The 22,941-nt window shown below is 37.8% G+C and overlaps 1 protein-coding gene and 1 long non-coding RNA gene across 2 annotated transcripts; one reads left to right on the forward strand and one right to left on the reverse strand.

Annotated features, from left to right (window-relative positions):
- The first annotated feature begins 1,152 nt into the window (after positions 1–1,152).
- On the forward strand, positions 1,153–3,214 carry LOC120436486. The gene is made up of 3 exons (XR_005610483.1): positions 1,153–1,333; positions 1,623–1,718; positions 2,602–3,214. It is a non-coding gene; the product is annotated as an uncharacterized LOC120436486 (long non-coding RNA).
- A 14,615-nt stretch (positions 3,215–17,829) lies between these two features.
- On the reverse strand, positions 17,830–18,177 carry LOC116323087 (ribonuclease-like 3). Its single transcript, XM_031743351.1, has one exon. The coding sequence runs from the start codon at positions 18,175–18,177 to the stop codon at positions 17,830–17,832; it is 348 nt and encodes a 115-aa protein (XP_031599211.1).
- Between the last annotated feature and the right edge of the window lie 4,764 nt (positions 18,178–22,941).

A 22,941-nucleotide genomic window follows, 5' to 3' on the forward strand; every position in this document is an offset into this window, starting at 1 on the left:
TGATAAATCACATATTATCACGTATGATAATATATTAAGTAATCCAAAGCATTCAGAATACATTACTCTCATTGAATAACGTAACGGAATATGTTACAAAATACATTTTGGGGCATGTATTCTGTAATCTGTAGCGGAATAGATTTTACAAGTGACCTTCCCAGCACTGTCTGTGGGATACCCTTAAACCTCTGCCTTCTTAATACCATGTGAAAGGGTTTTCTCCAGAGATGGAGATGTTATTACCAAAAAGAGAAGCCAGCTGAGTCCAAACACAGTGGAAAAAATATTATTTTTAATTAAACTTTATTTTTATAGCACCAAATCACGAAGGTGCTTTATATTGTAAGATAAAACCCTACAATAATACAAGGACCAACAGAAGACCCCAACAATTATATGAACCCCTATGAGCAAGTAGGGTGACACACAAGTAGGTAGGGATGGTATTCTCAATATCACTTATCAATACAGTTCTCTTATTGATTCTTATTGGGTTCTTATTGGCTCCACTTTGAGCTCTTCCACAATCTCTATGCAGCATATCGAAGGCATTACATTCTTGCAGATTAATTGCATGCTGTGGGTCAAATGTTTGTGCATGTTGGAGGCATCGCCCCTTCTTGTAGAAATTAGTGCTGGGGTTGTTAGTCAAAAAAGTAATGCATTACACATATTACACAGAACACTGTTCTTAAAAGTATTGCAATGCATTATTTACTCATTACATTACTTAAACTGATTACATTACTTTTGTGTTACCCTGTAAAATAGCTGAAACACATTGTCACATATTAACCATTTAACAGTATAAACCTTAGGAAACAGTCCCACACACCAACACAAATCCCGATCCTAATGAGGACACAAGTATGAGCTTTCTCTTAGTATTTAGGTATGAACACAAAGCAAAAATGAAAACCAGCCTTTAAAGCGATCACCACAGTGATTCTACTTTAGAAACACAAACAGGTAGAAATGGAGGCTTCAAGCCTGATTGTTCATCCTGATTGTTTGGCCTGCAAATATGCAAGAAAACTTATTTTTTGTACAACAACAGAAAAGCCAGCTGTGAGTGACAAAATTTGCGTGATGCTGTGATCATGTGGCATTAAGTTTCTGAAACACAAACAGAGAAGTGGTACATTTTCTTAGAACTGGTGCACTGGTGATGCAGGTGATAATTTAAATGATTATATAAGGCGGTGCTGCTGAAATGTATAAAAATCAAAGTGGCAAGAACCAAGTGTTCTTTGTTCCAGTTTGACTGACTTGAACGTAACAGCGTGTCTCAGCTACACTCTGCTCATCTCGAGTCTTCGCTCCTCATTTGGTAAGAATGTTTTGTTTGTATAATAAAAATATTTAATACTCAACAGGCTCATGTTCTACACCTCCAAGGAAGTATAACAACCCTCTCCTGCCTCACTTTACCTACTTTTACAATCCAGACATGGGCTTAAAAACATGCTGACATTATCTGGGTTCTGTGAGCAAATCCTTTATAAGCTACATGCATGTACAGTTGAGTGGGACAGGTTAAATCTTTAATTTTCATTCACACTGACTATCATATGTTGCCTTTTCAGTTATGTAATTGACTTATTGTAATCATTCGCCAGCTTCAGAGCATCTCACCTGCTGCTCCAGACGACCAACTTGTGCCTGAACTGCTGCAGGTTAACCAACCAACCAACCAACCAACCAACCACTCATCAGTAAGTTTATGGGACATTCATGTTTGCACTCAACTACCACATTGTACATACTGTATATTATATTATACTTTTTGCACTCAAACTACCATATTGTAAATACTAGTATATTTTTTTTATTTATTGTGCTAAGGGCCTTCTTTTTATTTTATAGTTTATACTTACACTGTTTACTTGGTTATTATGTTACTATGCTGCTTCTTTTTTTATTGCTGCTGGCCTCTTTGTGTTACCAAACAAATTTTGTTGCATAACCACAATGACAATAAAGTTCTTTAAGTTAAGTTAAAACAAAAATAACGTAAGTGTCCAGATTTGGTTTCATAAATTACTCTTTTAACAGATACATTTAGCAAGAATGCTGTGCTGGATGTCTTTTAGTGCAGGAAAGGTGATGAGTTTCTTGAGTTCAGTTTTATTCTTTTTAGATGTGCAATACATCATTATTATTACAGACCAGTCCAAACTATATGAGAGGAAAGACCTCTAGTAGTCACATTTAAGATGACTTCATGTCCGAGTTGACGATTAGGGTCATGCTGGTTATTAATGTATGAAAAGACAAAATCACAATTCTAGTGAGTCTTAGTATAAGACATTTAGATTCAACAGTAATTTGTGGTTGTATTAAGAAATAAGCAAGATTATTAAACAATGAAGCCAATAAACAAAATTGGATGATAGCAGACCCATATCACACTTTTCTCTGGCCTCTTGAAGCCCCAGAACAACATCTGACAAACTGTTTTGTTTTCTTACTTCTGATCTTCCCTTCTCAGAAGGTATGCAGATAGCAAACACACACAGAGGAAATCAGTCTCCCCTTTCAAAAACTACATTATTTGTGTTGTTTAATAAGAACACTATTTTCCTTTCTCTTCACCAGAGGATCATGAAGGTTCAATTTGTCTGTTTGCTGCTGGGCCTGATTTCTGCTGTGGAGCTGTCTGCAAGCCTGGACTTCTATCAGAAACATGTCATTGGATTCATGCACCCAGATGAATGTACTACAGTGATGCAGATGAGACACATCAGAGGTCATGTTGGTACATGCAAAAAAGTAAACACATTTCTTCTGGGCGCACATCAAAGGGTCCAAAACATCTGTGCAGGTATCAGTGGACAACGAAGTGTTAGCTTTAATGTTGTTGTATGCAAGCATCAGTTCAGTTTACGCCCTGGTTGCAGATATGTGGGTCAACGCCATGACAACAGGATTGTTGTTATAAAGTGTAAACACGGGGTGCCAGTCCACTTAGGTTAAACCATTCCAAATCATTCTGTATAGTTCAGTTGTGGTTAGTCTAAAGTTGACAGCCATCCTGGCTACAATCTCATATTATTGCTTGTCATGATTTTTCTTCAGTTTGCTTTAAAAACAAATGAATAGTGAAAAAACAATAGAACATTTTGTTCTGCATTCAGTTGTCTTACATGGATTAGTTGAACTCAACTTGCCTTCTGTCTGCTGAATTGATCAAATAAACTTATTAACCAGCTTTCTGCCTCAGAGAATTTCTGTTACTTAAAATTTTCATGATTTTTACAAATTGTATTTTCCCACCTAGATTCAAAGAGAAGCTGTCTCACATTTAGTTCAGTAACATTAAATAGTGAATGAAAACAAAATGAAAACAGCATTTTCAATAATGAATGAATTTCCATGGATTTTTGAGGTAAAGGCTGATGTTTCCTGTACCAAATGTAACAGCAAGAGTTTCACTTTAAACCTCTACACTCCTACATGTCAGGGAGAATAACTCTGGGAATGAAATATAATCTATGTAGAGTCACTACTTAGTGGGCAGAGGACAGATATCACTTTACTGAATGCTTTAAAGTCACATGTTCTTTATTTGCTGTATGTAGATTAACAGTATATTAACAGATTTATTCATCTGTTAATCAACAGTGAACAAACTGTAGCTCTTTTCAGTGTTTATTTGTGCTCATTGAATGATCTCTGTTCAGATAATATGCTGGACTCATCTCATGTTTCTTCAAATAAGGCATCACTTGTCCAGCTGTCAAACTCTGAAAGAGTTACAGTTTCACCACTGAGCACTTTGAATGCTTATTCTTTTATTTACAAGCATTTATTTCAGCTGCATCACCAAAGCCACAAAAAAGTGACAGTTTCAAAATCAAAATAAGACAAGAAGTAGCATGAACACAGAGACTCAGATAAGGACACATGAGCTTGACACTAGGATGGAAATAAACAAACATGGGAACACACGACGGACTTTGGAGACAAGGAGAAAACACAAAGAGAGGGACACTGGAAACAGGTAAAGGAGACAAGACACAGAGACAGCACTAAGACACAAAGAGAGGGAGAGACAAGACGGGCTGGGGAGACTAAGGGGACACTGAAGACAGAACACAGAGACAAAGGCTATGACAGAAGCTGCACTTATTGAAGCTGCATCATCATTTCCATCAAGATAATGGGAACATTATTAAAGCAGAATGTTTAATCAAAAATAATGACAAAATTGGTGTTTACTAAGTGAGAGGATTTACTCAAACAACATGTACATGACTTACACTTAACTGTATGAAATACATTTGCATTCATACACAGAACTGCAGCAGGACCCGGTGCTACCATAGGCTGGATCTAAGCCATCAGCGGGACTTTGCTCACACAAACACACTCCACAACTTTCTGACTTGTATGCACATCTTCTGGATACTCACAGTATTACTGACATATGCCAAACACTGAAAACCTACCTAGATGGGAGAAGTAATCACAAGAGTGGTGAATTGGTGTTTGTTTTTTGTTTTTTTAGCTTTAACCCCTTCTTTTAACATGATGAGATTTTACTGCTTTGAAATTTCATATATCTCTTAACTTTTAAACTTTGTAACTCAGTCACAGAATTTGAATTTTACAACATGCAGTTATTAGTTTCTTGTTATTTTAACCTGTCCCACTCAAACAGGACTATAATCAGGGGTGCACATAAGTGGTCCGCAGGTGCGCATTCGCTGTCAAAATAAAAGACGTGCACTAGATAAGAAGTTGCAACATGCGTTTGCGTACATATAAAAGGCACTGTTTTTGTCCGGTAGAGTGGGATTTCCGCGGCATATTCTGCACCACATCGCTGTGCGTTCGTCATTTGTTTGAAGCCAGCTCACCTGACCTCACTCCTGCAACCACTTTTCTGAGAAAACGCGCTTCTTTTGCGGTTCGGACTCCTTCTGACATTTCTTTGGAGGTGGAGGAACACCAAAGTAATTGCTTAAAGGAGCTTCTTCGACATCTTTAAGAGTTCTAAACAAATGTCTGTCCTCCTCCAAGAAATCTTATGTACGCTAACGCGCGTTGCAACTTCTTATCTGGTGCGCGTCTTTTATTTTGACAGCGAATGCGCACCACTTATGTGCACCCCTGACTATATTTCCCTTCATGTGATTATACAACTTGTACTGTCATTGCATCTTCTTGCTTCTTCTTGCTCCTAGTCTTTTTCTCTGAGTCAGAGAGACTGAGGTCCATGGTGTCATGTAAAACTACTTTGAAATTCTGACCGTTTGATAATAAATTATGAAAACTTACCATTTGAGCATATTTGTCTTCTCTCATAAAAAAACCCAGCAGCACCAGGTTTATGAAGTTGCTAGCTAGCCAATATTTGTGTGCATGCTGCTGCCTCTCGTCTCATGTTAATGAAAAAAGTTACCCCACAGCTTTAATAACTTTATCTAAAAATCTCTCAGTGAAATTTAATGTTGCAGGCTTGGAAACATTTTGGGGTAGTCGATGTTAAATAGAGACAGTGCCACATTTTTTTATCTAGTCATTGTGATTAAATATGATTAAATGCGCACAGTAAAAACTATGTGAAAATTGGCTTTTCACAAGTATACAGAAACTGTCTAAGTGTGAGGTCAGGTATAGCACGGTTGAAAACGAGTGCCCGGCCATCCAGTGGGTGGTCGACCCCTCGTGCACAGCTCAGGAGTCGCTGACAGTCCCCTCTGAGGCCTTCCCCAAACTGCAGCCTAAATTCATGCTCAAGCCATCTGCCATTATCTACTAGAAATGCTGTCAAACCTAAAATGAGGATGTGGTCTCAGCTGGTGAAATTGCAATTTAAACCGCTTTGAGGCAACTGTAGTTGTGAATTGAATTGAACAGGATGAAATTGGGATAATATCTTTTCTTAAATTCATTATTAGTTCAACATTGACAAATATGAGTTGACAAATATCAGGAGCCAAAAAGAAAAACAAAACAAAAAACAAACTAAATTAGTATTTCAGATGCTGAAAATAAACAATTACAGTTGTTTAAATTCGCTATCAGCGAGTTAGGTCTGAATCAATATTACATGTAAAAAGTACAGAACTGAAAATAAATTGAAAATATAAAGGTAAATGGACTGCTTCTTCTCTTTTCTACTCTCTACAACTTGCCTCAATCATCCAAGTAATTTTCTCTATGCTTTTTCTCTGTAAGTGCTTAGAGCCTGTACTTTTTTGCTTTAACTTGAGTAATGAAATTGAATCAGTACTTTAACTTTCACTGGAGTACTTTTTTAACAGTAGTATTTATTTCTACTTACGTAGAGAATGTCTGTTCTTTTACCAACTCTGGCTATCTGGTCAGTCTTTTAAAATCTATTCCACTACAGATTACAGAATACATGCCCCAAAATGTATTTTGTAACATATTCCATTTTGTTACTCAATGAGAGTAACGTATTCTGAATACTTTGGATTACTTAATATATTATCATGCTTTTTACAACTACATGAATGTACTATTGCTGTGTGATTTATTACAGGGTGGGCCATTTATATGGATACACCGTAATAAAATGGGAATGGTTGGTGATATTAAAGAATCGCCCAAAATTTCATCTGCAAGGCTTTCAAAATAAACATGCTCCCTTTTAGACTCGAGATTTAGAGTTTCAAACCATTTAGAGCTCAGTGTTTATAAGGTTTTATGCACGGAAAGTCAACAGTGACAAATTTGAATCTCTAACAACCTTTTGGTAAACCATGTAAGATAGAATAAGAAATTGCTTGTTTATTATTATTGTGAAGTTAAAAGTGAAGTACAACAAAAAATAAATACAGTTGAAACTGAAGAAGGAAAAATTTTAAATTCCAGATTATTTTCACATTTTATTTTTAACCTATAAAAATATCAAACATTCAATCATTTCTCTTACAAAACCTTTTAAACTGATGCTTGCAAAGCTTTTTTATATGTGTTATATTAATTGGTCCATATATTAAAATGACAGTTGGATATTGATACTAAACTTCAGCACTTTGTAAAATTACAGCAACAGGCCTGAACCTGCTTAGCTTCCAAGAGCTGGCTAAACGATGGGGCATGTTCAGGATCTTCCTGAAGTTTAACAATTTCCCAAACAGCTACACAAAGTCAGTTTCCATATAAAACAAGAAAGAAAGAACAGGGTGTGACATGGAAGGGGCACTCTGGCAAACAAATTACTGCTTTTATTAAGTTACAAAACTTGCAGACTTGTTCACGAGTGACCGGAGAAGGGAACGGGAGATCGACAGATGGATTGGTGCTGCGGCTGCAGACTCTTTACCAGTCCGTGGTGAAGAGAGAGCTGAGCGTAAAAGCGAAGCTCTCACTTCACCAGTCGATTTACGTCCTTACCCTCTGTCACAACGGGACTGAACGGACTCATGCGCAGGCTCTGAGTAGGGAACAATAAAGGGTTTTTATTTACAGAAGCACCAGGTGATCTATTTACAAAGTGGGGAAAAGACGGGTTCCGGGAATCCACACACGAACAGGGGGAAAGACACGTGCAGTCCACAGACGCTCCAAAGTCCTCACTCCGTCCACGCCTCACGCTCCTCTTCACACTCCACAAGAAACACAAAAGCTCGCTCCAATCCTCACACACTTGATCGCTCAGGTAACACAGGGGCAGGTCCAGGGAAATCTATTCACAGAGATGCAAAAGGTTACTGTAAGAAGATCGCTAGGGAAACACGAGAATGAACTGAGCTGGGGTTAACACTGACGAGAGTCGGCAACGGTCCAGCGACGAGAAATACAGGGCTGCCATCTTATAAAGGGACTGGAACACTGTTGGGTGATGAGCCACAGGTGTGACCAGGTGCGTGGGCCAAGGGCAGGAGTGCACAGGTGAGCTCCGCCCAGGCAGTGAGAGAAGGAGGGACAGAGAGGGAGGGAGAGAGCGGGGACAAAATCAAAACAAACAAACACATGTAGCCACACTGAGCCAACCGGGTAGACACAGGGACCCTGACACCCTTGCCTTTTTCAGAAATGTCATGTATGAAAGTCTATAATAACTACAATTATAAGGATATCAATATATCCTCATATACTGAAGACTTCATAATTTACCACATATGGACAGCATTACATGACTTGATCTTGATTTTGTGAACTTTTACAGTATGGATATTTGACATATTTTCTTGCACAACTGACATAATGCAAGCTTTAACTGATTTCTGTTTAGATATAAATTCATTCAAAGTGGTCAGATATGCAGGTGCTGAACTTTCCTCTGGCAAATATATGAACTCACTGCAAACAATATGACTTTTCAGAGAGTTTCCTATCTATTGTATTTTTACTTTAATAGTTAAGCACGATTACCATTTAGGAAACAAAAATAAACAAGTTAATAAAATAAAAGAAATAATACTGATTTATATATTCACTCTGTTTACTTTTTTGCTATAGAAATACAATGAAGACTTCCATTTTCCTGCTGGTGGCGCTCTCTGGCACTGTGCTCTGCATCGCTGACGGACGTGTTCAGAATTTCCAAAACCAGCATATCATCAGCACGATCCCACCAGGGGGATGTGATGATCTGATAGCAAACAGGAACATCAGAGATAATAATGGTAACTGTAAGCGCAAGAATACCTTCATCATTGGTAACTTTAATCAAGTTAGAACAATTTGTGATCCAAGCAATCGTATCAATGTGAATAGAAATCTTTATGAAAGCCCCTACGACATGCACATTCTATATTGTAAACTGTTGGGAAAAACAACCGATACACATTGTACATACAAACAGATACAGATGAAAAGGCGTATTGTAATTGCATGTGATAAAATCAATAATTTCCTTCAGCCTGTACACTTTGAATGTTGCTCTTGAGTTGAGAGATGCTGTGAGCTTTGCTGCGATCTTTAAACATCACTTCATGATGCTGGTTTAGATGCTTTATAAGACTTTGTTAAGTTTCTTAAACAGTGATGGAAATAATAAAGAGGAAATATGAGAGAACTGACTTTCAGTGAATGTTGAAAAAATACCACAATAACAAAAATGATGGCAACATTGTTACACTTTGCTTTCTTAGCTTGCATATTGTACATTTTCACAGTTGTTTCTTATTGGCTACATCTTCTCTTGTTGTCACAACTATTGCTCAACTTTCAGCTCTCATTAAATTAAAAAAATAAAAACAAAAAACAAGTTGCTGCTGGTAAGGTTGGCATTCTTGCAAGACTCAGTAATGCATACAGAACTACTTAAAAAAACAAAACAAATAAAAAAATGCGTACCCCACGTTTATCCCATGTTATTCCAGGCTGAGTTTATGCATTTATGCTTATTTGTTTATAAAATATTATAAGCTGGTCTGCGGTCATTTGTAACTAAAGAAAAAACAAACAAAGAAGGCTTTAGTTATAGAAATCAGATATTAGTGGATGAATTTATGAATTTGTTTTTGCTTGTCCAATAAATTGTGGCATGGCTGACGAGGCGAACGGCAGCACCTTGTCTTATATCTCCTGTTTTATAGTTCAATAATCTGTCACACCCACTGTTACAGGACCTGCAGTCCTTCTTTTGCTCAGATTAAATGATAATTAACCCTCACTGCACTTCTCTGATGACATGAAACCCCCCAAACAAACAAACAAACAAACAAACAAACAAACAAACAAACAAACAAACAAACAAACAAACAAACAAACAAACAAACAAACACACACACACACACACAAACAAACAAACACACACACAAACACAATAAACATTATTTAATCCACTAAAACTAAGACACAATGCAGAAGCAGTGTGTGAAAAGTAAGTGCACCTTCACTGGTGAACATGTTGATGTTTTGTTTTCCCAGTTTAGGTTTTGTTTAGTGTCGTATTGATTTGCCTTGCCCCTTGTTTTGTATCTTTCTACCAGCCACAAATAAACGGCTCACTTTTCGTTAAATTATAGTTTTGCTTCTAAGTGTCGGCTTTTGGGTCCACGCCTCTAATTCCACTCAGTCTGCAGCATCAGACTGTGACAAGAGCTACATTTATTATCACTTATATATAAAAGTCATTATTTGGGATTTGATCTATTTCCACACGTATTGTAAGAAAAACAATTACCCCCTATTGACTAGGGACTAAAAAAGCATGCAGAGAGAGCATTTCAGTAATGTTTCGCTATATATATATAATTTTTTCTACAAGTTCTGTGAGTTTGTTGTGGAGTTGCTCAAGTTGTTCAAGTATTACCTGAGGCCTGTTCAATGAAGGCTTACCTCTGGGTTTCCTGTCCTACACAGGTTTGGTTCAGACAGATTAGAACCAAAAGTTACCTGCTCCAGGTAATCTGCTCCAGATTAGAGATCAACAATGCAGCATTTTTATAACAATTTTATCATTCCATAAGCGTAGATACCTGATCCAAAAACAGCACATCTGTAGTTGCAGACCTATTAAATTTTTACACAGACCAAACCTACATTTAGTTTCTGTTTTTATATTCAGTCTTTACTCTTAAACCCTGCAGGTGGCAGAATAAAAACTAAAGGAGCAGCTTATGAGTTGTGGTTTAAAATAAACTAATTTTCACTGATTATTTTATGCACGGCATGTTTTAAGTGCGATGTAGAATCTCTGCTGTAGAAATGCATGTTATATGTGTAGCTTGCTATCTAGCTAAAACCACTGAATGGTAAATGGCCTGTATTTGTATAGCGCTTTACTAGTCCCTAAGGACCGCAAAGCGCTTTACACAACCAGTCATCCACCCATTCACACACACATTCACACACTGGTGATGGCAAGCTACATTGTAGCCACAGCCACCCTGGGGCGCACTGACAGAGGCGAGGCTGCACTTGACTTGATCTCTGCTCATCTCCAGGCTTCACTTCTCATTCGGTAAGAACTTGTTGTTTGTTTATTAACTTTTTTATAAAAAACAGGCTTTTGTATACTTCCAAGAAAGAGGAAGAACTTATTCTTCTGCCACAGATGAATGAGAATTCATCTTTATCTGTCATCAGTTCAGATAAAAGCATCACTGATTATTCTGAACACTGTTTTAAAGCTTCTGCGTCACTCTAACTCATTTCTTCTTAAAGTTGGCAGACAGGATTTTGGAGGAGGACATAGTGGATTCTCCCTTTAATGAGCATATTATCAGTGAACACTGAATGCAAATAACCCAAAAGCTCATTAAAGAAGCAGGTTGGCTCATAAGGTGCTCTGTACTTATTTTATGCAAGTGCTGTTTGTTTCTGGAAACAACCACCATCTGTAATCAACACAGGACTTATTGAACTGTCAGCTGTGCAGACAACATGGCACATTTTGGGAACACCTATAGTTGATGTCTTAATTGTGAAAATAGCTACTATGTAGTTGATGCTTCCTGTTCTGCCAGATCAGGTGTAGCCTTTGTGGAAGTGGGTTCCACTGGACCTGTGTCTGTGAACAATCCATTCAGGGTGATTTTTTTTTGGCAGGCAGCTGCTCACATTAAACTGTGACTATTAGCAGTTTGGTTATTTTGAACGCCTCGGCTGGAAAAAATTCAAAATGGTTTCTAAACTTGGCCACAGCTCTGTATATAAAAGGGCGTTAGAGGATTGCTTCATATTTTAAGACTGATTAAGATTAATTCATATTTAACCTTTTTATTTTTACATCTCACCTTTTACACCTCATTGAGTTGCTGCCATGTGATTGAGTGTACATGGTTCTTTGTTTTAAAATGGACTTAATGCTTGGATGAACATACAGTAATGTTTGCCAATCTGTCACGGTTCTGGGTCCGTTGGACCCAGTATTTTGAGTTTATTATATTTTGGTTTACTTTTGCATTATGGATTGTTTCTTATGTTTCTCTGGCGCTTTGTGTTTCAGTTATCTTGGTGTTTTGGATTTTCTCATTTTGTGGTGATGGTGGTGATGATGATTATTGTTATTGAGTTCCATGTTTCTGTTTATTGGTATTTAGGATTTGTGTTCTCATGTTTTGTGTGAGTTTAGTTCCATGTGTCATTTTCTGTCTCTCTCAGTGTCAGGTCTGCGTCTTGGTGTTGTGTTCTCATTTCCTGTTTTATTGTGAAGGTCCGCGTCTCATGTGAGTGTGTTCAGTTTTACCCCTGTCTCGTCTTGTTGATTATTCCCAGCTGTGTTCCCCACCTGTGTGTAATCTCCTTGTGTTTCTCTGTGTGTATTTAAGTCGCGTCTTCTGTGTTTGTAGTTGCTGGTCCGTCTGTGTATCTCTGTGTATCCTCCATGTCCTATTCGTGTGTTCTCCCTGCTGCCACCATCTTGTACCGTCGTCCACCTTGCTTTATGTTCAGGTTCGTGTTCTTGTTCATGCTCTGTGATTTAGTTGTCCCAGTATAGTTTAGTTCTCCGTTTTGTCGTTTGCCTCTCTATATTTTTGTATCAATAAATCACCTTCACACCTTCACGACTGCCTGCGCTTGGATCCTCTTTTTCCTTTTTTCACACGGCTCTTCCCACTCGCCGTGACACAATCTAGTTGTGATGTTTATCCCCTTTAGCTTTATTTTTTATTTTCACGATGAAAAATGGTTTGTTGGTTCATATATATGAAGTTATAGTGTTTCTGAAAAGCCTAAAAAGATTTTTTTTTACCATAGTAAACTTCAAAACAGACTTTATTATATGATACCGTTTTTAAAAAGGATAACAATTGACTTCAGCATAATATAAAATAATGTGTTTTCACGATACCTGATTTTTAGCACTATGTATGCATTGGTCAACTTTCAGATCTATGAAGTTCAGCTAAGTTATCTATGTTTTCATTTTTAGTTTCCATTTGTATTTAGATAGGCCGATGCACGGCCGATTCTCTGATGTGTATCTGTTTCTACCTGTGCTGATGCTAGCATGACTAAAGCTGATCAAGCAGCAGTAAATATGTGAAGCAAGGCAGAAGGATGTACTGATAAAATGAAGAGAATCATAAGAATATAACAGCACGAGCACTGCAAATGCAACAAAAACATGTTGACATCAAATGGTATGTTATTTGAAATCTATATGAAATAATGACACGTCTATGTTTTCCAATTTTTTTTTTTTTGCATTTATTTATCTTTTCCACAGTTGTCTAAATCAGTCTGTCTGTGGACTGGTACAGCTGAAAAGCCGACGCAGCCAGTTCCTCTTCCTCTTCTTCTTTGGTTTGTTCTCTGGCACAGTCTTAGCTTCAGTTTGAAGTTCAGCTGGATTGGTAGTTATCATTTTCTGTCTGTCTTCTGTTTGTTGGAAAGAGTCACGTAGAGTAACTGCAGTCTGTGGCAGGGAGTCCTCTTCTTCCTTGTCCTGTTCTTTGGTGTCTTTTTCCACCAGAAGCTCAGATTTTCCATTTGCAGTGTTGGACTTTTGGTCATTTTGCTCCTGTGTGATTTTAATGTAGGACGCTTTGACTTCTTTCAACTCTTGATGAAGAGTCGCTACTTTCATGTCATGAAGCTCCTTTTTGGAGCAGAGCTGGGATTTAAGCTCACTGATTTCCATGTTCAGTGTCTCCTGGTCCTGCCTATGTTCATCTTCCTGTTCCTTGAGTTGGTTTTGAGCTTCTAGGAGCCGTTGTTGGAGTGTTCCTATTTGCTCTTGTTGAGTCCTGCACTGGCCTTCAAATTCAGCCTCCTTCAGACCTACAGAGTCAGTGTGTGAAGCCTCTGTGGTTTGGTTAGAAGAATCCACACACTGCTCTGTGGTAGGGTCACTGACGTCTTCATGCAGGACACGGATCATGTCATCCAGCATGACAACTGCTTGGTTGTCCTTTGTTTGAACCTCTGTTTTGCTCTTATCAGGCTTATTATTATCATTAGCCTCCTCCAGTTGCTCTATGAGCTCTTTAATTGTTTCTTCATGCTGTTTTTTGTCGGCAATCATCTGTGCATGAAGTTTGCTCACCTTAGACTGGTAATAAGAAGCCCTCTTATTAGCAGCTACCAGTTTCCAGTAGAGCTCGTTCTGGTGGTTTTGGGAGGTTTGTAGTTGATGCCTGAGAGCAGCGATCTCGCAACATGAATCATACTGGACTCTGCCATGATGGGGTATAAATCTGGGATTGGGCTGCCACGTCCCTCCCTTTGGTCCAGGGTTTTGTCCACTGGCGTTGTTCACGTTTGCCTCTGCCTCCATATTCACGTCCTCCTTTGGTTCTGACATAGGGAGGGATTCAGGGTTTTCCATTTCAGAGGTTCCTTCAGGGTTTTCTGACATTTCTTCATTTTTCGGGTTGCTTCCATCAGCCACTTTGTTCTGGGCTTCCAGAAGAGCCCGAGCATACGCCCGAGTAATCGGTCGTCTGGGTTCTTCAGCCACTCTTTTCTGTTTTTGCCCCCTTTTTTTCTTGGCTTTCACGTCCACGTCTGTTTGAACTTGTGCCACAGGACGTGTTTCAGGATTTGGTGTTTGGGGTTTTTTGAGGTCAATTTTCGATCTTACCAAAATTGTTAGTTTTGGTCCCACGACCACTTCCATCTGTGCTTCTGCCATTTTATATGCTTCAGCGTCTGCGTCTGCGTCAGCGTCTGCGTCTGTGTTTCTTTGTGTCTTCCTTATCTTGGTTTTAACAAACAGGTTGTTGTGTAGTTCTGCCGTCGAAGAGTCGCTACAGTTGGCTGAATTTCTCTCGTAGTTATGGATTTCCAATGACAGAATGTGATGTCATCACAGGCTTTGTGCCTCTGATGACATCACAGGCTTTGTGCCTGTGAATCTGTGATTGGATAATTCCATAATAAAATGCCCACAAATTTACTTTAAAAAAGTCATTTTATTTTGTAGTATATGTTGATTTAACACTATAAAAGCTACTTGACCAGAATTGCAGTAAAAAATACAACAAAAGCAAAACAACTTGTTATAAGTGGTTGTTACAAACAAACCTAACCAAAGGAGAAGACTATTTAGTGGAAAAATATTAGACATTCTCACTCATAATAACTGTATAATAATGTAAACTAGGACACATTGATATTTAGTTAAAGGTGTTTATTAAAACTATCCAATGAGCAGCATATTTTACTGAATGTCTGTAGGCACTGGGATCTTGGTGGTTGCCTAGGCGACAGAATGTCATCTATGTTTTGTTTTTAATTGAGTTTCACTGGTGAAACTAAGAAACAACAGGCTGTAGAGACTTTAACAGAGCTTTACTAACTCTTACTGTCATATCCAGTGTGGACAAATCTGTATAGATTTATATTAATATATTAGTCATTCATTTGAATAATCCAAGGATGCAAAATAAATATCACAGGAGAGTTTATGAGACGAGGTCAAGTTCAGAGACATAAGTTTAGCAGAGGTGAAGCCTAGAGGACAGCTGGCAGCTACACCCATGTATGACAGCACCCACCTGTCACAAACAGCAGCCTCTCCATGCCTGACTCTGCATCCAAGCATTTTAAATGAGTCATCATCCTCAGAAATCATCCTTTGCATAGCTGTTATGAAGAGAAAAATAAACTTTAGAGCTGAAAATCAGATATGAACCGTGATCTGGAAAGGGAAGGGCCCCTGCTGCCATTCACCTTGGAAAAAGTTAAAAATGGTTTATAAATTTGGCCTCAGGTCTGTTTGTCAGAGGGAGTGAGGTGATTGCTTCATAATTAAAGACTGATTAAGATGGATTCATATTTTCTTAAAGGTTTTTTTTTAGACCTCACCTTTTACACCTGTATTGAGTTGCTGCCATGTGATTGGCTGATCAGATATTTGCATTAATGAGTATTTGAACAGATCTACCTAATGAAGTTTTATATTTATGATGAAAATGCTTTGCTGGTTCATACCTATGAAGTTACAGTATATCTGCAAAGCCTAAAAAGATTTTTTTACCATAGTAAACTTCAAAACAGACTTTATTATATGATACAGTTTTAAAAAAGGATAACAATTGACTTCAGCATAATATAAAATAATGTGTATTCACGATACCTGATTTTTAGCACTATGTATGCATTGGTCAACTTTCAGATCTATGAAGTTCAGCTAAGTTATCTATGTTTTCATTTTTAGTTTCCATTTGTATTTAGATAGGCTGATGCACGGCCGATTCTCTGATGTGTATCTGTTTCTACCTGTGCTGATGCTAGCATGACTAAAGCTGATCAAGCAGCAGTAAATATGTGAAGCAAGGCTGAAGGATATACTGATAAAATGAAGAGAATCATAAGAATATAACAGCACGAGCACTGCAAATGCAACAAAAACATGTTGACATCAAATGGTATGTTATTTGAAATCTATATAAAATAATGACACGTCTATGTTTTCCAAATTTTTTTTGCATTTATTTATTTTTTCACAATTGTCTAAATCAGTCTGTCTGTGGACTGGTACAACTGAAAAGCCGACGCAGCCAGTTCCTCTTCTTCTTTGGTTTGTTCTCTGGCACAGTCTTAGCTTCAGTTTGAAGTTCAGCTGGATTGGTAGTTATCATTTTCTGTCTGTCTTCTGTTTGTTGGAAAGAGTCACGTAGAGTAACTGCAGTCTGTGGCAGGGAGTCCTCCTCTTCTTCCTTGTCCTGTTCTTTGGTGTCTTTTTCCACCAGAAGCTCAGATTTTCCATTTGCAGTGTTGGACTTTTGGTCATTTTGCTACTGTGTGATTTTAATGTAGGACGCTTTGACTTCTTTCAGCTCTTGATAAAGAGTCTCTACTTTCATGTCATGAAGCTCCTTGTTGGAGCAGAGCTGGGATTTAAGCTCACTGATTTCCATGTTCAGTGTCTCCTGGTCCTGCCTGTGTTTATCTTCCTGTTCCTTGAGATGGTTTTGAGCTTCTAGGAGCTGTTGTTGGAGTGTTCCTATTTGCTCTTGTTGAGTCCTGCACTGGCCTTCAAATTCAGCCTCCTTCAGACATAGCTTTACTAACTCTTACTGTCATATCCAGTGTGGACAAATCTGTATAGATTTATATTAATATATTAATTTGAATAATCCAAGTATGCAAACTAAAAATCACAGGAGAGCTCATGAGACCACAAACACTGATCAGGTCCAGTTCAGAGAAACAGGTTTTTGGGGGGGATTTTGTGCAAGATTGATGGTTATTCTACATTTTAATATTTTTAATGATAACATTATCACACTTCTTTTTTCACAAATGCAAATTAAAATTTTCAGTCTGGATGGAATTCAACTTAAATTCTATATCTATAAAATTGTGTAATTTAAATGTTTTACTTAAGCATGTTTTATTATTATTATTATAAGCAACCCTGTTTAATGTAGCAGTTTGAGGAAAAATGTCCCTGCAGATGTTCTCGTGCTGTCCCAGGATCATTAATTGTTTTTGCAATATGTGTGGAAATAAAGGTTGATCACATGTTCAGAAAAATGTATGCACCTGGAGATAAGACCAAAGTATATGAAAAACATATTTCCAGTTACTTTCAGGTAGAATCTATGACACATGTAGTTTTTTTGTTATTTCAAAAATGTATATTTGCTGTTAAAATGGAACAAATGAAGCCCTACCCATATAGCCCTCCGTACTTCATGCAGACAGACATGTGGTCATAAAGCTACATTTCACATTAGTTCTCCCTCAAAGTGCATTCAGAAAAAAACAAAACACCCGGAGACATTTTCAAGCTTTTCAGTATGCTTTATTGAGGCACATGGTTGCTGATTGAATACACACATGAACGGCTGCCGCATCCCAGCTGCCAGCCGACACATCTACAACAGCAACAACTCAGACAGCGCAAAGCCTTTTAAGTTGGCGAGGCGTGATTGCAAATGACGTGCAGGTGCACCTGCAGTAGCATCGCAGACCACGCCCCCCCGCCACGCCACTCTTTCCTCATGGTTGGTCGTTATCGTTGCTCTCAGAGGGCAGAAAGTCCCGATCAAAGTGCACAGGTAACTTCCCTTCACATTTCATGACAATGATCCTGTTAGTGAGAAGCCTGCCTTCATACTGGCAGTTGGGGTTCCTGGCTCCCTGATGCTTTAGCTTACATTTAATTATGCGAAACGTTGCGGTACTGTACGTCATGCCGCTATTTTCATCGTACCTCCCATCACCTCTACAAATGGATTTGACCTTTGCTGGAATGCTGAGGATGAATGTGTTGGTTTCCTTACAACTGTTGTCAATTTTGTAGATATTCCTATCTGATATTTCTGTGTTACACTGCTCTGCAGTCATCTTAGCATCTACATGCTGTCTTCTAAACTTTTCATACGGGGTTTCTTCAGGTCGTTTCTCGCTTAGTTGAAAATGGTTCACTTTGGAAAATCCGGTAGCAAAGAGCAGCACAAGCATCAGGCAGACAAACAGTGTCTTCATTGTCTCCTGAAGAAGGAAAAACATGGACAATTTTTTCACATTAAGAATTAGGTAGATACATCCTGAAGCTCAGTAAGTCGTCTTTGTGAGCTGCAAAAGAACTGATAGACCTTTTTCTTTAAATGAAAGAAGTAGTTTTATTTATAGTTTTCTTTTTTATTTATTTATTTCTAATCTTATAGAGAAATTTGTTCTCTGTTTGTTTTTCGACTGTTAGGAAGATTGAAAACGATCAAGCTTTATAAATATCCTAAACAAGACAGCTCCTGGAAGCAGACTCAGGCGTGATGATGTCATTTTGAACTGGAAAAAGAAGCCTTGAAAAGCTGAAGGTCTGTTTTATCGTTGTCTCTCTTGGCTGAGAGCTTAAAGAAGTCAACTTTTAAAATTATTCCAATAAACTATACCAGCCCACTAAATGTCATCATATATTTGATTTTATGGTTTGGTTATTTTTGCTATATTTAGTGAGCCATTTTAAACTCAGTTTACAAACTTTTCAGATTTTTATAATTAATATATAAGCTTAGTAGTTGTCTTTAAATGTTTAGATCAAGGGCGTAGATTTGGAATGGACGGAAGGGACATGTCCCCACCAATATCCAGCGATTATTGAATTGTCCCCACCAATAATTTGATCTCTTCGAGTAAAGAAAAACAAACCCGATAGAAAGAAAAAAACGATCTGTCAACGACTCATTCACCCAGCGGTGCAGAAAGAGTTAAATTACGTTCTCTACTGAAGTCCTAGTCATGTGACAAATATGGCCAATGTGATTGGCTGTGCCTTTCAGGGAGCTCTGTTTAGTTTTAGCAGTGGCAAGCCTGCGCTGCGAGGACCTGCAAGGAGGAGAGGAGGATGGCAGCAAAAAGGAAGAACCTGGTTATAAGAAAGTATTTTTCAAAGAAACCTGTAAGTCACTTAAAGTCAAGTTCACTCAAACAATGCGTCCGTCATAATAACGTTACAGGCTATGCTAGGCTTTGGCCCACATCAGTCTAAAATTGTATGTAACCATGAATAACGTGTTTTGGAAACTAACTGCACAACAGGCAGCACTATTAGTTCTCCCAGTCTCAGAGCAACATTTCTAATTTTGATTGAAACTGTCAGAGAAAACGGCAGCCTCGAGCAAGCCAGGATATTAGTTTACAGAGGCTGTTAGAATGTCTAATGTTAAAATGTTGGTGACACAATAATTTCATCCTAATGGCACTGACATATTCATAGGGTTAATTTTTGAGACAAAATATCATGAGGTAGTCATGATTTTGCAAATATTCCACCTTGTAGCGCAGTTTGCACAAATTGTTTTAAAAATGCACTCACCCTACAAACATTACTGATGAGTCAAGATCTGCACAAATTGACAGAAACACTGAAGCAGCTACCCATTTTATTCTTATTGTCATGTATGTCCTATTTGTCAGGTGACAGAAGAACCAACACAAAGCTCAGAGAGCAATGGTGATACAAGATCACAGGTGAAATTGGATGATGACTTGTTGGTTCATTACTGTATTTGAAGCACATGTGTGACTGCATGTATTTGGAATGTCTCACTGTTATTTATCAGGTGACAGAGGCAGCTCTGCCATGTTGTAGCTCAGAGGTGAAGAGGCGAGGTCACAGGTGACTGACTGATGATTTGGTGCTATAGATTAACTAGTATTTATTATCATGACAATTGTTAGGCTGCTGATATAAATTGATTCATTAGTGTATATTTGACAAAGAATCTGAATTGACATGTCTCACTTTTTATATGGCACGAATCAATGTGTTATTTTATCAAGAGGCAATATGTCCTGGTGCAGTCAGAGGGGAAGAGCCAGGGCCATAGGTGAGGCATATCAAGCACATAATAATAATTTTAATCTGAGGATAAAAGGCATGTACTGAGGCTGAAAGACGCTTCAGTGCTCTCAGAAGACTAAAAAGATGGCTAAGGTCAACAATGATTCAAATGAGATTAAACAATGCTGCTGTATGCCATGTCCACCAGGAGAGACTGGACAGCAGAGATGGAAAACCAGCAGTTTATCTCAGTTAACGAGAGGAGAAGGCATGTGTTTGGCTCCTTCACATAGTGGACATTGAGTTGTTGTGTGGGGCACCAGTAGTCCATGTCTGTTGCTGTAACAGTAGTTCATGTTTAGAATAAAAAATCCCAGCTCACTGAGTTGATCGGGGCAATAGTGCCTAAAATGTTGAATAATTTTGTGCTAATCTTAGATGAGTAGTTTTATGGACAAAAACCAGCAGGTCATTCAGTGTTCCCTTAGTCGTCTTAGTGCCAAAGTATAACAGATGTTGGTGTACTATAACTGAACTAATGTTGTTAAAGTCATATTCTTTTATTGTCATGACTGTATTTGAAACTATTTTTATTTTTGTATGATACCTGAGTTATATGGAATATGGCTGAAGTAAACGAAAGTCTAAAATACTTAGTCATTTGTTTAATAGTAATTTAACATTATATAATTCACATATAAAACTATGAATTGTAATTTTAAATGGTTTAAAAGCATGTAGAATAGCATATGTAGGCAAGTATATTTCTCCTTTTTTTATCAAGAAGCAAAGACAAAAAGGAAAAAAAAAAAAAGAAACAGGGCAGAGTTCAGTGGTTGAATCATCCGTCCCCACCAACGCCAAAACCAAATCTACGCCCTTGGTTTAGATATTTAACCTTGTTTTATTACTTTATATTTTATATTTATCGTATTAAGACATCAAGATATTTGTTTTTGCCTTAAAATTTTGTTTTTTAATTTGTACTTTTTGTAATTTTTTTTTTATTTTGTCATTTTGCCTTTTTTACTTGATGTGATTTGGATAAATATATATTTATATCTACAGATATATTGAGAGAGTTTTTCTCTGGGTTTCACAAGACCATTTTATAGATAAAAGTCCAGGTCATAATAGATCTGGTTCATTAAGAACAAAGTTTAAATCCTATTTAATGTAAATGCCCTTCTGCACTCACAGTTATTCTTTCCTGTCATTATGCTCTGTAGTAACAATGACACACTGCAAAATAATAAAACAGAACTCAAGACACAGTTGATTTTCCTCCAATTTGTATCTGTTTATGTGTAATTTATAGGATTTTTTTATTTCAAGCTTTTCCAAATTAAGACACTCACCTTATTTTTCCTTTACTAATGAGCAGTCGGTTGATTAACCTGCAGTGGTTCAGGTATGAGTTGGTTGTCTGGAACAGCAGGTGATGAAGATGTCGTGAAGGGTCTGTGGTGGATGTTTATAGTGGGTTCATTATATAACTGGATAGGCAACATCTGACAGTCAGTTTAAATTAGATCTTAATTGTATTTGAAAACAAATCAGCAAAAACACGTCTCTCACCGTGCAAGCATACAGCTTACGTAAGTTTAGTATGCTCACCGAATCCAGTGTTTAGTGTAGCAGCAGAGTTATCACAGTTTTTGGAGATGTTGAACATAAGCCTGCTGCCCAGCTTTAAAAGGAAAATCATTTTAAATTATACATGATAAGTTCTTACCAAAAGAGGAATGCAGACGGAGATGAGCCGAGATCTCTTCTAGTGCAGTTCTGTGAGTGCTGTGAGTTATAGTTCACTTCTGTCACAGAGGAACAAAGTGTGTTTGGATCTGGACACTTTGATTTTTATACTTTTGATCAGCACCACCTCAAATAATCCTTTGCATCCACACCTACATCACTAGCCCACCACTTCTAGGAAACTTTAACACTTCTCTGCTTGTGTTTTACTACCAGTTGGTAGTAATCGTTTCATATGAGGATTTAAATGGATGTAAAACAAAACAAAACAAAGGATAAAAGAATATATATTTTTTTAAAAAGTATATTTAATGAAGCTGATCGAACAAAAGTGCAATATGTCATGATGACAAGGTTTACAATTTAGGCAGGAGAAGACCAAAAGAGATATTATAAAATACAATACAAGACATGAAAACAGGCATCTTTTGCAGAGGTCAGGGGTCGGGGGCCCAGGAAGTCTGACCCTCAGATTCCAGGTCTGACTTCGAGTACATAAAATATCATCTTTCTTGTGGGGAAGGAGCCTGAATTAGAGCAGGAAGTTACACCATATTGAGATTGATGGGCTAGCCTCAATGCCACTGTTGGACTCTCCAGTTTCCTTGGAGGAGGTTTGACTTCGTGCCGTTGTTGGCTGGACTCTGTGCTCATTGATATCCCAGTATCAGTGAGTTAAGACACCATGTGTTTATGTTCTGTGTGGCACACAAGAAGAAGACAAGCCAAGAGAGAACACATCAGCCTCCAATGACAATTTATTAAAAAGTTTATTGGAGGTTAGTTGTTGTGTTATTGAACCTCTGTGCTAATGAAAGTGTGTCCTTAATAAACGTACTCCATAAGAAAGTGTGTTCACAAGTGCACAGAACACATTAGGACACAGGTCAATGATCAATTTTACAATTGTATTGTCAGATCTATGGACACACTTGGATACTCAGGTGATAAGAGGAGCAGAGATGATCAGCTGATCAGGATTTGGTGGTGAGTTGGATCAGGTGGTGGAAGATACAGGACAGGCCTGACATACACAAACGTATAGTGAAGGTGTAGAGGCTCAGATCTGT

Source organism: Oreochromis aureus, linkage group 23 (genome assembly GCF_013358895.1).
Source record: "Oreochromis aureus strain Israel breed Guangdong linkage group 23, ZZ_aureus, whole genome shotgun sequence".
Taxonomy (NCBI): Eukaryota; Metazoa; Chordata; class Actinopteri; order Cichliformes; family Cichlidae; genus Oreochromis; species Oreochromis aureus.